Genomic DNA, 17212 nt, shown 5'->3' with positions numbered 1-17212 from the left:
TGGAACACCTCGAGCAAAAGCAACTTGGGGAGGAAAAGGTTTATTTCAGTTACACTTCCACATGGAAATCCATCACGGAAGGAAGCCAGGACAGGGCGGGAACCTGGAGGCAGGAGCTGATGCAGAGACCAAGGAAGGGTGCTGCTTACTGGCTTGCTCAGCTTGCGCTCTCTCTCTCGCGCTCGCTCTCTCTCTCTCTCTCTCTCTCTCTCTCTCTCTCTCTCTCTCTCTCTCTCTCTCTCCCCCCCTCTCTCTCGTTCTTCCTTCCTTTTTTTCGAGACAGAAAGGTTTCTCTGTGTAGCTTTGTCTGTCCTGCAGACCAGGTTGGCCCGAAACGTACAAAGATCCACCTGACTGCCCTCTCTCCTGAGAGCTGGGATTAATGGCCTTCCACACTATTGCCCAACTCTGATTCCTTAATAGACCTCCCCCCCAGCCACCCCAGAGATAGCCCCACCCACAATGGGCTGGGCTCTCCCCCATCAGTCACTAAGAAAATGCTCTGCAGGTTTCCCCACAGCCAGATCTTATGGAGGCCAGTTTTCTTTTTCAGTTGAGACTTCCCCCTCTCTGATGACTCTAGCTTGTGTAATGTTGACATAAAACTTAGCCAGCATGTCTTGGAAATGGTAGATATGGAATTCCCATATAACCTTGCAGTTTGTCCTTAGGCTTTAACAGAAAAAAAAAAAAAAAAAAAAAAAACCCAAACCATCCACTGGATTTTTTGTTGTCTTTTTAAGACAGGGATTCTCTGAGTAGCCCTGCCTGCCCTGGAACACACACACACTCTATCTGTAGAACAGGCTTGCCTCGAACTCAGGGATCCCACTCTGCCTCCTGACTGTAGGGATAAAGGTGCGGGCCACTATGCTCCATTCCACCTGGATTTCTGCACCGTAAAGTTGATTGCATCACCAGGCACAACTGACCGCAGCTGAATCCAAGTGAGTGAAAGCCTGCGGGGAAATGTGTTGAGCTAAGGAAACTGAGGTAGTTGTGGCACGGAGAGAAGCTGTCCCACACGCTGAAACATAGAAGAACGTAGAGAGTGTGCTGAAGAATTGTAAGCCAGCCTCAAAACGAGATCCTGTGGGATGCCATTTTGTCCAGGTTAGCTTTTCTGTAGGCTTTACACAGACTCAAGTCGAGCGGAAGCGGCTTCTCATTTGAGATAATACCTCTATCGGATTGGCCTTTCAGTGAGTCAGTGGGGCGTATTTTCAACTGCAAGAGGGCCCAGCTCACTTAGGGAGTTGTCACATCTGGGCAGGTGTACTGGGGGTGTGTGTGAAAGTGGGCTGAGGCAGCCACGAAGAACAAGCTGGTAAGCAGCACGCTCCTCCACGGTCTGCCTCACACGCTGCCTTGGCTTCCCTTGAATCGACTGTCGCCTTAGATCGACAAGGCGACGACGTCCTCCCCAAGTTGATTTTGGTCATTTTTTTAAAATCACAACAGAAAGCAAACTAGGACACACGTACGGGAAAGATCAAAACTGGGTAAATCCACTGAGACAGAAAGAAGGTAGGTTGCTTGGAATTGGGCAGATGTGGATTGCTTAATGGGTGCAGAGTTTCTGTTTGGAGTGATGGAGTTTTCTGGAAATAGTGGTGATAGTTGCACAATGTTGAGTATGATAATAATTAATGTCACAGAATTGTACTTATAAAGGTGCTTGAAATAGTCAATCCTAGACCCCTATATATTTTGAAAAGCACTATTTAGAAGTAAGGTCAGTGTTGGTTAACGTCCTGTGCCTGGGGAGCCCCTGATGGATTGTGACATAGGGGATACACAGGCTCAGACACACAGAAGCTCAGCTCAGTCTGATATAGATTTCCAGCAAGGTGTTATATGGCATGAGTGGCATTCATGGTGGCTCCCCACCTCCTTGAGTAAAGATTGCACTGCCCGGTAAAAAGACAGAAAGCGGTAAACTTAGTGACCCCCCCCACAACACACACACACCTGCCATTGTCCTCAGTAGCCTGTTGTCCGTCTGGCTGGGTTTTTGCTTGAGCTTTGGTCTGGCTTCTTCCCATCAGCTCACACCCAGCCAGGTTTCCTCTGCAAGGAAAGGAGTTTGTTTCATGGTTTCACCCTAACACACATCTCTTCTGGGCCCCGTAGCCGTGCATGCAGTTAGTGCTATTATTATTCACTTGCTCCTAATCTATGTTTTCCGCGTGTCCTTTGGGATCTGAGCCCCACGAGTGAAGAGCTGGTTGAATGTCCAGCTGTGCTCATGCACACCCACTTGGAACACTGAATCCGGAAGACATGTGGGCCCGGGATAAGGCAGACTGCGTTGCTGTAAAGTGGGGGATGTTACAGCTCCCTGACACCCGTGAACACAACTCAGAACAAAATCACACAGCAGATTGGCTTGTGGCTTTACTTCCGGCGTGCTTTCCTGAGCATGTCCTCGGAGATCACGTGTGTTATTTCTCCCAACCCCCGACTCCAGGGCCGCTCCTTGCTTGGGCAAATGCAGATTAGAGTTTCTGAGCCTGAGCACCCGTTTGTGTCTTAGACCCTGAGGCTGGATTGTATCTTCCTGCAGACTCAGGTCTCTAACATACCCTAGGTGTCTCCCTTGCTTAGAGTCCCCACAATGACTGTCTTTAGTGATTAGATCCTCTCTCTGTTTGGAACCATGAGGTGAAAGAGCTTGGGGCTGGCTGACTTCAAGTCTACGGTCGGTCTGGGCTGCTGTGAGGACCTCCCTGGGGTCATAGGATAGGAGGGGCCCAAGGTCAACTCCAGGGTCAGGCCTCAGGTCCTAGGTGGCTCTTAGGAAGCTAATAATTAACCCTGGAATGGCTTCTGATCTGCTGGAAGGCCCTTGATTGGCACATGATGCTTTTCAGACGGGCACCTCTTAGAAAACCGAGGGAATCGTTCGCTTTGTTTCTCAATTTGGAAAGGTGTTGAAATGGCCATGACCTTCACAGGAAAAGGACTGTCCTTTGGGTATTGTTTACGTTTTCTGAGACACCTGTTAAAAGCTCTGTGTCACCTTACAGTAGAGGAACATGGGTAATAAACAACCATATCATTACCTGCATTTCTAATGTTGCAGAATTAATTGGGGAGAAAGGCGGCTTTTCTGGACCACTTCCTTCATAAGAGGAAATTCACCTCCACGTGAGCCTTGGGGAATGCTTGTAAAGATTATCACAGAAGGGTAAGAATGGACCTGTCGTCAGTAAATTACAGAGACAGAGTGATTAAGCATGGGGCCCTGTTCTACCTGAAGTGAATCACCTGTAATTCACCTCCCGCCCGGTGGCATGGGTCAGGAGACTTGGAGCTGGCAATTGTGTCACGCTGGAACTGAGTAGGGATCCATATGACTGTTGGAGTTGACCATGACTAGGCATGCTCTCCTGAGGCTAATCTACTGATCCGTACAGAGGTTCAGTGCCTTCAAAAGCCACGAGGTCAGGAAAGATAGTGGATGGAAAAGCACTTGGAAACCTCTGATGCCCCGTGGGACCTTCTCTTGTTCCTCCCACAGCAATCCCAGCTCAGGATGGCCCAGGGACCTAGGAATGAGGTGGGTGGAGTGTTGACAATGGCTATAGAAGACCCAGTACTCTGCTGCTCCCCGGAAATGTTTACAGGGGGGATGCAGCAGAAACCTAGGAAGTAAGTCGGATTGCCCAGGGGCATGTTATGTTGGTCGACCTGCGGCAGAACTGGAGGCCTGCTTAGTTACTCCTAAAATGGGTTTTATTCAGTTCACCAAGCACTCCTGGCCTCAACACATGTCCGGGTTCAGTCCAAATAAATGCAACGGTACCAGCAAAATAGACTTTTTCCCCCCGGTAAGAGTTTAAACACTTGGTTTTACTTGTACCGGGAACAATTATACCTTTCGGCATTTTGCCCGTGTCTGGTTTCTAGAACGTGGTGCTTTGAATGTTCATACACATTTCTTTTATGAATCTTCTGTCCTCATTTTATCATGAGGAAAAGACCCTGGGAAACAGTAGGCGCCATGAAAGAACGTCTCTATCTCAGTTTCTAGAGGCAGTAGCGGCCGGCATGGTTACTGTGTTTGGTCTAACCCAAGATGACCCGTTGGGATTAAGCCCTTCCAAGCAGAGGGCTTTAGGGCTGGAACCAGCCTCTACCAGGCTCTACGGGCTCTTGCCTAGGAAGCCCATGAAGGAAAAGGTGGCCCAAGAAAAGCTTTTCCAGGATGCTGGGAAGTAGGAGTGGGAGCAAGGAGAAGGGTTGGGGCATTTTTCTGTGTTTCCTTGAGATAAAACTGTGGAGAAGGCTGCTCAGTGGTAGTTGAGTATGGGTTTTCTCTGGCCTGGCTGGCCCTGGCTACAGACATGTTGGCAGGGGCGGAGGCTGGCAGGACATTCCACTGTGAGGTCCCAACCTCTTGGCTGGGATACACCGCGATTAACACATCTCAAACCTTTCAAAGTGACTTTAGCTGTTTTCTTTAGTGGAGGCTTCTGCTGGCTTTTTTTTTTTTTTTTTTTTTTTGGCTGTAAAGGGGTGGGGGCTGGAGCCCAAGACCGAAATATCGGAGGCTGACACCCAAATGGGTGTGGCCGTGCTCGAGGGCAAATATTAACACAGTATTTTTGTAAAGTTTATGCAACTTGATTCATGTTCCCTGTAGAGTGAATTTATTCCATCCTGTTTTTTCCAGTCTGTTCCGAGCTTGGTGGAACTGTCCACAGGCGAGACGAAAAGAGGTTGGTTGCTTAGTTTTAGGTAGAAAGTGCTAAGAACTGGACGAACTTCACTCTCAGCTTTCTTTTTTCTTTTTTCTTTTTTTTCTTTTTCGGAGCTGGGGACCGAACCCAGGGCCTTGTGCTTGCTAGGCAAGCGCTCTACCACTGAGCTAAGTCCCCAACCCCCACCCACTCTCAGTTTTTAAGCCTTACAGTGATGCTTTGCTTCCTCTAAGTAGTGCTCTTCCTCCTCGCTCTTCATCTGATGGAGCATTTAAAACTTCCAGGAATGAGGCATCCAGGTAGAATCATTTCCGAGGAAATCTATGTAAGGAGATAGAATGTGAACAATGCTACAGTTGAATGTGGCCTCTATAAACAGAAACAGACCCTGGGCACTTACAAAGAAGTCATGATAGAATTTTGGTCCCCAATGCTAAATCTCATTTTTCATACTCTCCAGTATTTCCAATGTGAGCGTCATAGAGTTCCTTTATTTGATTACTTCTAGCAATGGGTTTTGGTCAACTAAGCCACCCACCTTCCTCCACCATGTTCCTCAGAGCTCCCCTACCCTTTCAAGCGGAGCTCAGTATCTTCCGTGTTTATGCAGCCTTTTCCTTGGGCCTTTCGGTTGAGCAGAAGTCTGTTTCCTTTTGTTTGTGTGTGAGCGTGGTGCATGTGTGAGGGTTACAGGCTTGTGGAGGTCAGAGAATAAACACGGGCGTGTCATCCTTCCATGTTCGTGATCAGGGTCTTCTGCATTTCACACCTCCGTACCGTATTCCAGGCTAACTGGCCCCTGAGCCTCTGGGAATTCTGTCTCTGCCTCGTGTCTCCCCTACGGGAACTCTGGGAGCCTTCACAGAAGGTGCCAGCTCTTATGGGGTTCCCTACTAGGCATTCGAACGGAGGTTCTCACTCTGGCAAGGAAAAGATTTACCCACTGAGCCACCTCCCAGGCCCCTGAATCCTGTTCCTGCTGTCATCTCTTTAACCATCGGGTTAAAAAGAATCAGCCCAACAAAAGTTGTTAATTGGAGTACATAGTCCCTGCAAAGCTTAAAACTGGCCCTGGGGAAGCAGGGCTATCTGCTCTTTTCTAGATAACTCTTAGAAAAAAGTAAGCAATTGCTGAGGTAGCCTTCCCTAGTAAGTGATTAAGTTGGAGTTCCCACCCTCCCACTGCCTGATGCTAAACCTCTCACCACATCCTGATTCCTCTTTTATGTAAAAGCTTCTAAAAGAACCTGCCCTAATCCTCCCTGAACGGTCTCTAAGATATCAGTTATCCCTCAGGCTCCTCTTTTGCCCGGGAGCTTTTAAAGCCTCCCTGAACTTCCCCTCCTGACCTTTCCCTGTGGTTCTGTGGGTGTGGAGCCTTTGCCACGCCTGGAAACCTCCGCGAGCTGGTCCTGTCACCCACCTCACCCTGGAAGGTCCCAGCCTCGGTGTCTCTGTCTCCTGTCCCCTAGGGCTTCACATCCTTTGGAAGCTAGGCTCCCCACACCTCTACCTTCCCCCACCCGCTGGCCACTTCCTGGCTTGGCCTGGGGCCCGAGTAAATGAATATTGAGTGAGTGAATGGTCCGGAACTCCTTTGCCAAAGTAATAACAAAGGAAGCCAAAAGTAATTATAAACAAGATCTACAGGTCCTGGGGGCAGGGCAGGGGAGGGGTCGACCGAAATACCCTCATAGAAGGCTGGAATTTGGAGAGTACTTGAAGGCTGTTGGGAGACACCCTGGCCCAAATTTAAGTAAGTTCTACAAGAGTCTTACCACAGTGTGTCCTGGTCAGAACCGGCCATCCCTGGAGCTTGCGTTTGTCCCGTTTGCCCTAGCAGGCAGGCAGGTTTGTGACTCTTAAGTTTCTGGATTCACGAAGATGACAGAGAACAGGGCAGGTTCACTAGTGACTGCTGGGTGACTGTGTGGGCAAGGGTCAGCACTCGAGTGCTTCCAGGGTCTTATGTGTCTGCCAAGAAACAACCCAGAAAGGAGTGGTGGGTTCTGTGAATGTGAGGGTGTGGTTTCAGCATGACAACATCTTCCCAAGTATTAAAAATAACTAATAAAACTCTTGTTCTCAACAGTCTCCCTCCCCAACAGGTATCAGCCGGGAGAAGACCAGCTTGGGACCTGGGTAGTTTCGGTTGCCTCTGTCCTGTTCGATTCCCCTGGAAAAAGGCTTCTCATACCTACTCAGGGCTGTCACCCTCCTGTGCTGGGCCTGGCTTCCTCTTGCCCTAGGCAGCTATGGCCCGAGGCCCGAGGTAACTGAGGCCTGCAGGGCTGGAACCTGTTTCCCTTTCTATTATAAAGTTTATGGGTGACCTCTCCACCGCCTGGGGCTTCACAGCCTGCCTTCCAATCCTGTGCTCTGAGGAGCTTAAGCCACTTCTTAACCTCCCAGTGTCCAGGCTAACTTTAATTTTGTTAGTTTTGAAAGTGTCATGGTGTCCAACCTATAAATAAAAAACTAAAGATAAACCCCGGGCTCTAGAATGAGAAAAGTATTTTTGACATTTTGAAGTCGTCAGAGAACAAGGGCTTTAATTATCAGTCTTGGTTCGAATTGAATTGATCAGACAGATTATTTCAGCACAGCTTTGGGGGTGGGGGGCTTCTTTGGGAGGTCCCCTCTCTGAACAGATTAAAGGTCAGGGAACAAGTGACCTGCTTCTGCAGCTGTAGCCTGGAAACAGGAGGATTGGTGGCGTGGGAAAAGTTGAGTAGAGTTACAGGAAAGTCAAGACGGCTAATTCTTAAATGCACTTCTGTTGATGAGTATCCATTTTATAAATGCATATGCAAGGTTTGTTTGTTTTTTTTTTTTTTTTTACACCAATTGTGATTATCCTCGGTTAGCAGGCTTTAACTTTTTTTTTTTAAATGTACATTGGTGTTTTTCTTGCATGTCTGTGTGAGGGTATCAGTTCTCCTGGAACTGGAGTTGCAGACAGTTGTGAGCCATGTGAGTGCTGGGAATTGAGCCGGGGTCCCCTGGAAGAGAAGTAGCTATCTTAACCTCTGTGTCAACTCTCCAGCCCCTAAGCTTTAAGCTTTAAAAGTATTATTTTAAAAGTTTGTATTGTTGGTGCTGTGTTTTGTTGTTGTTGTTTAATATAAGCTTGAGGGTTTTTTTAACTAGATTTTAGCACTGCTTTAGCAATGACTATGAAGATGCTTTGTTTTAAAGACTTGTTTTGCTAACTTAGTAGGTAGGTGTGTGTGTGTGTGTGTGTGTGTGTGTGTGTGTGTGTGTGTGTGTGTTGGTGTTCTGTGGGTATGTGTGCCCATGAAGGCCCACGGTTGATATTGGGACTCCTCCTCCCTCACTCCCTCACCTTACTCTTTGAGACAAAGCCCACAGCTTCCTCTCCCATCTCTGCTTCCTGATGCTGGGCTTATCCACGGCCTGCCCTGCCTGCCCAGCAAGTACCTTTCTTTACCAAGTGTTTAGCACTCTGAACAAGGAAAACCAACCTTAGCGGTGAGCCAGCCCCTTTGTGTTGATACGCAGTGTTGTATCTAAGAAGGGAAGGGAAGGGAAGGGCAGTGGGCAGGGTTGATCAGTTTGCACGAGTCGCAGCCATGAGGGAAACGGGGAGATTACACGTGCTACCTCATGATTTTGTTACCAGCTGTACATAATTAAAGTTGATCAAGCGAAGCCGTCTTGATGCATACATATGTGGGTTTTTTGTTTTTTATTTTACAAGCAAAAACTAAAACGGCTCAGTTTTAACTCATTTGGCTGAATTGAACTTTAAAGCATTTGGCAAAGCCAAATGTAGCCCCCATCCCACTGTCCCTCCACCCCCTGCTCCTTTTTAGAAAACACCTTCCACACTCCGTCTGAGAGGGGTACAGAGTGATGAGGACTTGGTGTCTGTGTGACACCAACTCCGAGGGAACCAGCCAAGACATCGGGTTACATAATCGAAAGGCAACAGCACTTTTGAACTTTCCTTCTCGGTTTTGACACCTGGGTTAGTCGCAGCACTGACCTATAGACTGGAAAATCTGTCACTTCATCAGCAGTGGTTTAGGAAGCACTCAGCCCGCCCAGGGATGGGACAGCCGCTGAGCTATGCTTTTTATGTAGCTCTGGGGAGCAGCTTGTAGCATAGGCTCAGGAACTGACCTAGCACTCTGGCCCCAACACCCTGGCTATAGGCACAGAGGAGCAGAACCAGAGGAAATCCCGGAGGTGGTGGTTGACAGTGTATGGCTCTTAGGTTGCCTGTGTCACTGTCTTAGGGTAGGGGTTGTTAATGTCTGTCTTCTCTCTGACAGTAAACCTAAATAAACATGGTTTCAGATTGCATCCTGGGACAGGAGGAAAGAACGAATCAGAATAATTTGTAGAATGTTACTATCAGCTCTAAGACAAATGGTTGGGTAACGTTTGCTTTCTTGAGTGCCGTAGCTTCACTGTGATCTTGGCATAAACTGGCTTGGTCTTGGGAGGGAGATCCGTGCCAAAATGTTTAGAGGTAAAACGATAATCAGATCTGTAGCACGCGCTTGAGAGCAAACCCTGGGTCCTGTAAGCATGTCCGTGCGTGCGCATGGAGCATGTGTGTCTGTGTCTCACAGGCACGTGCAAGGGACCCAGCTGCTTCTGCTTTAAGAGTCCTGGGATTAAGGGATAAACTCTCACACCTGTTTCCCTCTTATTTTTTTAAATTGTGTGTGTGTGTGTGTCACCCATGTGAGTAGAGGTGCCCATGGAGGCCAGAGGTTTGGTAGATGTTTTCTAACACTGGGCTCCATTTTGTTTACTGATTCCTTCTCTCGCTCACCCAGGACCTTGTAGATTGTGCTAGTCCAGAGAACTGGCTTGCCTCCTCTTCTGGGTGCAGGGTTTGCAGGTGGCCACATTGCCTGGTTTTTATTTGGTGCTGGGATCCGAACTCCCAAACTCCAGTCCTCATGCTAGATGCTGAGTGCCTTATCCATGGAATCATCTCCCCACACCTGCAGTTTTATTTGTACGAAGGCCTCACCTCCATTCCAATGTTAAGGGCACCTTATCCTGGTCCCAAGCCAGAGGGCCTGGGGGCATTGTATGTCAGGCGGAGGCAGTGGTTGAAGAACTGGCTTGTGTTTTTTTTCCCTCCTGGGAGAATCATAAAGCGTGTGATGTGATTGTTAAGGGCCTGAGTGATTTCCCCCATCCCCACCCCTCCTCTCCTGCACCAGGACTAAATGAATACAAAATGCAGCCCAGCTTCCCTGTTCCCGGCAAAAAAGAATAAAGGGTACTACTGATACTCTCTTAGCGGCCAAATAAACCTTCCATGTTCCATCCATTAAATATTGATAATTGATGAGAATTGCTATTGATTTGATTGAGTCATCGCTTCACGAGGCTGATGGAACATTGTGTTCCTTTCTGTGCTAGAAATCTCCCTATCCACCTTGCTTCTGTTCATACTCATTAGAAAGAAAAAAAAGAGGGAGGAGGAAAGCTTTCCTTAGCCCAGCAGGGAAGAAGGATTAGGACAGAGAAGCTGAGCCGCAGAGAAACTGTTACATATGGTGAACAAGGTCGTAGCCAACCAACTGGTGTCTCACCCTAGGTCCTAAGTTGGAGGCGAGTGCTTTCCTCTGGTGGCCACTAGATGGCAGTATTGGCAAGGTCAGTCTGAATGTGATTACCTGGGTTGGCTCTAGTCACAAGGAGGCTCACCCAAGGTTCACTTACACAGAATGCTCACACAGTTGTTTATAAATCCAGACTGTTTTCTTTAAAAAAAAAAAAAAATCTGGTTGTGGTGGGGCACGCCTGTAATCTTGGCATCTAATAAATAGGTGGGGGCACCAAGACTTTTTAGGTCTATCCTCCTCTGCCTAGAAGCTTCTTGGCCTAAGTTACATAAGACCCTGTCTCAAGTAAATTAAATTAAATGGAATCAATATTTGTCTTTTTCTGAAAGTCTTATGACCTTACATTTCTGCTGTCCTTGCCTCCATCTACTCCTGAGGGGCTGGGTTAATGTTGCTCAGTTTACGCAGGGCTGGGGGTCAAACCCTGGGCCTCAGGCCTCTACACAGGCAAAGCACTACCAGCGGAGCTCCCTCCCTAGGCCCTGAGAAACATACATTCCTGAATTAAAGGCCTGATTTCCTTCTTTCTTTTTCCAGAGGCGTATAACATCTGTAGCAGCAGCTGCCTTTGATCACCAGTGAGTTGTTTAAAAGGGGGTAACACTGTCGAAGTGAAGCCTTTAAAAATGTGTCAGGTACTTGACATTAAGTTAGCCCTACAAAATCTGGATTCCGTCAGTTCCTGTCCACATCGGAAACTTAGCATTAATTAAGAGCCTTGTATTCAGGCATGATTGCATGTACTTGCACTTGGGAGGTGGAGGCAGGAGGATTACACCCAACCTCAACTATGTAGTAAATTGGACACCAGCCTCGGCTACATGAGACCCCATCTCAGTGGCAGTAAGTAAGCAGTGCCTTTTTTGTATATCTAGTTCAGGTCCCCTACAATATGCCAGGCACCTTGTGGACTCGGTCTCTAACCCTGCAGTCTTTACTGAGCCCCAGCTGTGTGCATAATGAGATCATGCTTTTTCTATAATATGTTTTCGGAATATCATCTTTGATTAAGGTCTGAATCACAGTAGAACCCACAGCCAGTGTTCCAGCTATCTCACAGCTCTTTGATTTGAAACGTTGTGCAAATAGGGCTCAGCTCCCATGATGTCAGTGACTTCGCCTGCAGCTGCGATGTCCGCGGTTACTGAGGCCAGTGTGTTCCTGTTTGGGTTTTGGCTTTGTTTAGAATTAAGAGGCTTATAAAGGAAGCCATAGAAACCCCGAGTTCCCCACAATTGCCGTGCTACAGGAAACAGGGCAATTAGTCAGCGTCTATTGTCCAGCCAGATTGTTTAAGATACAATTTCAAGACAATCTGGAAACACCTCCTGGCTTGATAATGTGTAGTTTAGCGTCAATGTCTAGCAAGCTCTTATCAAAGTTTGGTTTAGGGACAGTCGTAGGAAGAATATTCTGCAGTTTTCATGAACTATCTTTCAATGGGACTTTCCTTAGGTTCCAAGACCTTCCTTTCTTCATGTGACAATCAGGGAGGAGGGGAAAGGCTCCCTGAATATGCTCTGACCGTGCTGGGAAGCATCATCAACCAGGGTTCAGTTTGCAGCGCTAGGATTCGCAATGCTGGCACAGGAATAAGAGGTCGTCTGGAGGAAAGCGATTTGCAAAGCTCTGCCTGTGGTTGGCATGGTGGCTCCCGACACTTTCATTCCCAGGTTCCTCCTTGAAGGCTTTCTGTTCGGGGTCTGTGTGAGGATACCTTATCTGCTCTGCAGACCTAGCTGCGTTCTGAGGCCAGCCATGTGAAGAGCCTGTCTGGACTTCAGCTTCCTGGCTGCCCTTTGAGGGGTTCCCAAAGGCCCAGGGCACTGAATGCTCATGGGAGATGGGACCAAGAATCATCTACAAAAGTTCCCAAGGAAGCTCTGAGGGCCGCTCCCCATTAATAACAACATACTTCACAGCTATGCTAGTGTATCTGTAAAGAACACAGTCCACCTGGGATTCTTAAAGAAGAAGCAGGCAACAGCTGACATTTTCAGTTGCATGTGGGACAAAGCATTCGGGAACACATTTGTTGTCTTTTGATAACTTTTTGTATTACTCAGAAAATGCATCCCTGATTCCAGTGACATTTTTATTGAAAAGGGCATGGTGGGGGTGGTGGGTGGGTGGGTGGAAAGTTCTGTGATTGAGTGAGTGTGTGTGTGTGTGTGTGTGTGTGTGTGTGTGTGCATGTGTGTGTGTGAGTGTGTGTGTGAGTGTGTGTGAATGTTGGCTTTTTCTCTTTTCTTTCTTTATCTTCTTGTACTGTCAGTCCCTAGGAACGTTGTATCTTTTTTTTTTTTTTAAGATTTATTTATTTATTATATATAAGTACACTGTAGCTGTCTTCAGACACACCAGAAGAGGGCATCAGGTCCCATTACAGATGGTTGTGAGCCACCATGTGGTTGCTGGGATTTGAACTCAGGACCTCTGGAAGAGCAGTCAGTGCTCTTAACCACTGAGCCATCTCTCCAGCCCGGAACGTTTTATCTTATAATTAGTAGTTGAGGTTTCCTGTCCTGGCTAGTTATAGAACTTTACCAAGAGCACCTTAAATGTATCGCTAGGACTCAGGATTCATTGGACAACCTCTGTGGACTTCTGTACCTGGTCTGTGGCCCCTGCTATCCCAGAGGTTTGATTTTTTTTCAGCCTGCCCTCAAGTGAGCAACACACATCACTGTTCCCACTGCCCCAGTCTTTACCTCTGGCCCTGCTTGGTGTTTGGTGCTCTCTCTGGGTGTCTCTGCCTTGGTCCCTCAGAGCAGATGAAGCCTGGATGGATAACTTGAGCATCACCTGGAAGACTAGGAGACGCTTCACTCTGCTTCAGTCTTTCGTGCATTTATTGGTTTACTGGAGTACTTACAGACTGTGGTCAGAGCTGAGTGCCAGAGGCACACTGAGCCAAACCAGACCTCAGGGAGCTTGGTGTGTAGTAGGAAATGCAGCTAGAAACACACACCATGACTTCTAAGTGCAGAATTACAGTGAGCACAATTGAAAGTCTAACCCCCTGACTCAGAGACCTAGGAAGGTTTCCCCAAGGGAGCAGTATGAGTGGGGTATACTCAGATAGCAGGGAGCACAGCATGGGAGAGGGGGTGTGCCTTCCCACAACCTTCATCTGCATTTGCTACTCCCTTAGTGTCACATAATGATGCAAATCTCTGTCTGCTGTCCCACCGGTGAGCTCTCTGTGGAGGGTGGGTGTTGGTGAGCCGGCAGGCAAAAGCTTCTGTCCTCAAGCCTGACCGTCTGAGTTCAATCCCTGGGACCCAGGACCCGCCCGCCTCCTGCATGTTGTCCTCTAGTCTCCTTGCACTCACCGAGGTACATGTACACACAAACACACACATTCCTAAGATGTAAAAAAACCAACGTGGAGAGAAGTCACCCTGTATCAGCCTCTGTTGACCTCTGGCTTCCACTCGAAGGCATCCTCACACAAATGGACATACAAAAGCATTCTGGACCATCCAGAAGCAGCCGCTAATCTGTCTTAAACTTACAGTACTTGGAATTGTGTTTTAGGTAATCTCCTTAACATGTTTAATGTTTAATTAAAGTACATTAAAGAAAATCCTGCTTTGCACACAGCGAGGATTCATTTCTCTGCTTGGCTGCGTACCGGTGCACGGTCTGAGTGCACCATGATTTATCCATCCTTCCGACGATAGAAGTTTAGTTCTCTTCCTGTCTGGTGGTATCATGAAGAGTCTCGGACCTATATATTTGTGAATAAAATGTGTTATTGTCTTATTGGACACATTCCTAGGAATCAGATTTGTCACATCACAGAACGTGTGTGTTCAGCTTGGTAGAGATTTTCCCCAACAGTTTGTCAAAGTAGTCCTGTTAATTTATGTTCTATGCAGCAGCTCAGAGAGCAGGACAGCTGGACACCTTCCGCACTGTGGTCAGTCTTACGTCAGTCCTGCAGCGGGCTTGTGGGACTCCATTTTGTTGCTCTCTCTGCTTTGCCTTTTTTTGACAAGCGATTGCCTAAGAACTTCCATTTCATCCCTCTTTTTAAAAAGGAAATGCTTTACTTTTATTTTCGGTGTGCCCATGTGTCTGAGAGTGAGTGTGCGATTGCCCTCAGAGGTAGGAAGAGGGCAGGGCATTGGTTCCATCAGAACTGGCTGATGTGGGGGCAGGGACGGTGCTCTGCGGGAACTGTATGTGCTCTGAACTGGGGAGCCATCTCTCCAGCCAAAATGAAATAAATTAAAAAAAAAACTTTTTATAAAGAAGTAGAAATTCTTAATTTTAATGTAGTATAACTTATTATATTTTGCAGAACTTACAAATACCTAAGGTAGGGATTATGCTCTGGGAAATTAGAAGGTACTGCCCTAGAGGTAACAGGACAAACAGATGGATAAGCCATGCGTGTATTTCCTTGACCTAACATGGTATTACATTTTCGAGCGATGGATTCTGCTTGGCAGTGGTTCTCAGCCTTCCTAATGCTGTGACCCATTTATACAGTTCCTCATGTCGTGGTGACCCCAAACCATAAAATTATTTTCATTGCTACCTCAACAACTCATTGCTACTGCCGTGAATCATAATGTAAATCTCCGTTTCCCAGTGGACTTAGGTGACCCTTGTGAACAGGCTGTTTGCTACCCCCACCCCCAAAGGGGCCATGACCCACAGGTTGAGAGCCACCAGCTCAGCACTCGTGGTTGGAAGTCAAAGACAAATGCAAAGATGGTTGTGCTACCCTGCTCTCCTACCTACATGCTCTGCAGCTGATGCTGTGGAAGATCCAAGTCAGCCTGCTCTGCCTTGGAAAGCACTGATCGGTGTCTCATCTTACAGGTTACTCGGCGGCCGTTATGACCTCCCGGTTACGTGCGTTGGGTGGAAGAATTAATAATATACGGACCTCAGAATTGCCCAAAGAGAAAACTCGATCCGAGGTCACCTGCAGCATACGCTTTTTAGATGGCTTGGTACAGACCTTTAAAGTTAATGTAAGTGCTCCATTATTGTCTTTTCTGCCCAAATCCTCTCAAATAGTTTTAAGTTTCTTGGTTTACAAAATGAAAATGAGATCAGCCGAATGATGAAACTTTTGAGCTCTCAGAACTGGTGAGATGGGGCTGGGCATGGGACCTGTGCTCCTGTCTTGATTCTTAGGGTTGTGAACCTGTTGGTGTCTTCCAATGTTGTTATGTCTGGGATGTGGTACCCCACCCCACCCCCACCTCCCACCCCCTGGCACAGCTGGTCCATGGACGACTATTGTACACGATTTATTCAAGCCCATGTGACTTTGTGTTTTTAAAAACAGTTAAATAAAAACAAAAAAAAAAAACAAAAAACTAGGATATGTATGAGCCCCTTGAAGATAGGACGAGTGTCCTGGCATAGGCCTGGGCACGCAGCTCTGCTCTGTGAGATGGTCAGCCTCACGGTTGGCAGGAGTCCTAAGGTCCTAGCTGGCTCCTACTTAGAGCCCTTGATCTCAGATCTTCACATAAGCAGCTCTGAGAGGCAAGGACAGCAGCTGCCTTGGCTGGCTCCACACCCAGCCACCACCTATGCCCAGGGACTTCTCGTGTCTCAGTCCTAAGTCCCAACTCCAGCCCCAAGTAACCTGTGCCCCAGTTTCAAAGCAAGTGTGGAGAAAGAGAAAGGTGGTCGAGGAGACGGGCTGAATGTGATGGTAAAGGCCGGAGCTTTGGCACTTGGGAGAGGGACTCCGGAGGAGCAGAAGTTCAAGGCCAGCCTGGGCCTCAAATAAACAAACAAAACTGGGGAGGGAGGTGACCAGAAAAGGCCATAGCACTTAAAACTTAATGAAAATGGACAGACCCCTGCTGTAGCTGCTACTGCTCCTCTACCCTACCTTCTCCTTTGACAGGGACTCACTATGTAGACCTGGCTGACCTGAACTTGCTATGTGAACTACGCTGCCCTGGAAAGCGCAGAGATCTGTCTGCCCCCGCTTACTAAGAGCCAGGGTTAAAGACTTATGGGGTTTACCCAGCACCTTGCTCCTTGTTCACTCCCCCGCCCTCTGCACCCCCGTTTCTGTCTCTGTCTCCTCACCACCATTAGTGATCTTGGTGCAGGCAAAAGACAATTTCCAGTTCTTCCAAACCATGGCCAGGGGGCCTACCCCATACTGTGGGTGTGAGAATGTTCTCAGCAGCACAGGGGACCCAGGTTTGCAGACTGTGGCAGTGATTAGGGGACACTTCTTTCCCAGCCTTCCGCCCCACTGCCAGCTCTCTTCTTGACTTGTCTCTAAGGTCATGCTCAGCTCTTCTGAAGATGGGAGGGTTATTTATTGTATCAAGAAAGAGAAGGGCAGGATAGTTCAGGGGGTGAAGGTGCCTGCCACCAAGCCTGACAAGCCGTGGGACCCACGTGGTGAAAGTCCAGTTCACCGGGAGCCGCATGAGCCCCGGGGGAGGAGAGCCAGAGATAAGAGAAGTCAGAGAGGTTCCAAGTAGGGATGGGGTGAGAGGCCAGCTGGAGCCTGGGCACACCGTGGGCTTCTACACGGGGTAATGTTGAGAGCTCTGAATCGAAGCCTGACGTGGCCCAACTTAAGAATCATTCAGTCTAAAGTAGCCAGGGAGGAAGAGGGCTGAGAGACTACCATAGCAGTCCCTGAGAGAGACTCTGGTGGTGGGCGAGCAGTCTTGAGAGCTTGGCTAGAAGGAGGTACCAGGAAAATAGAGCCAATTGCACCTGCTGGCAAGGCTCGATGTTGTGTTTTCCTGGTCTAGTCTGTCCTCTCTGAACTTCCCTTCCCCTACTCTGTCTGTCTGTCTGTCTATCCATGGGCCCACTGTAAATTTATCCCGATGGCCTGGAATTTGATGTAGACCAGGTTGGCCTCTAACTCACAGAGATCCACCT

At 48.0% G+C, this 17212-nt stretch overlaps 1 protein-coding gene and 1 long non-coding RNA gene across 6 annotated transcripts in view; one reads left to right on the top strand and one right to left on the bottom strand.

The window, feature by feature from the left end:
* Positions 1-17212, top strand: part of Ptpn3 (protein tyrosine phosphatase, non-receptor type 3) — a 118892-nt gene that overhangs the window by 19293 nt on the left and 82387 nt on the right. For 4 of the 5 annotated variants that reach the window (XM_087549725.1, XM_087549724.1, XM_087549722.1 and 1 more), the window contains 1 exon segment: positions 15158-15312. In XM_087549725.1, coding sequence (XP_087405851.1) covers positions 15175-15312 — 138 coding nt within the window. In that variant the 5' untranslated portion in view covers positions 15158-15174. 5 annotated transcript variants of the gene reach the window in all.
* LOC148005806 (uncharacterized) lies at positions 4443-7143 on the bottom strand. The gene is made up of 3 exons (XR_015620889.1): positions 6904-7143; positions 6485-6680; positions 4443-5027 (listed from the first exon to the last, which is right to left on the bottom strand). It is a non-coding gene; the product is annotated as an uncharacterized LOC148005806 (long non-coding RNA).

The sequence above is a fragment of the Rattus norvegicus genome, chromosome 5, assembly GCF_021556685.1.
Source record: "Rattus norvegicus strain SHRSP/BbbUtx chromosome 5, alternate assembly SHRSP_T2T, whole genome shotgun sequence".
Taxonomy (NCBI): domain Eukaryota; kingdom Metazoa; phylum Chordata; class Mammalia; order Rodentia; family Muridae; genus Rattus; species Rattus norvegicus.
The sequence above is the reverse complement of the archived record's forward strand: the minus strand, read 5'-3'. Positions and strand labels throughout refer to the sequence as shown.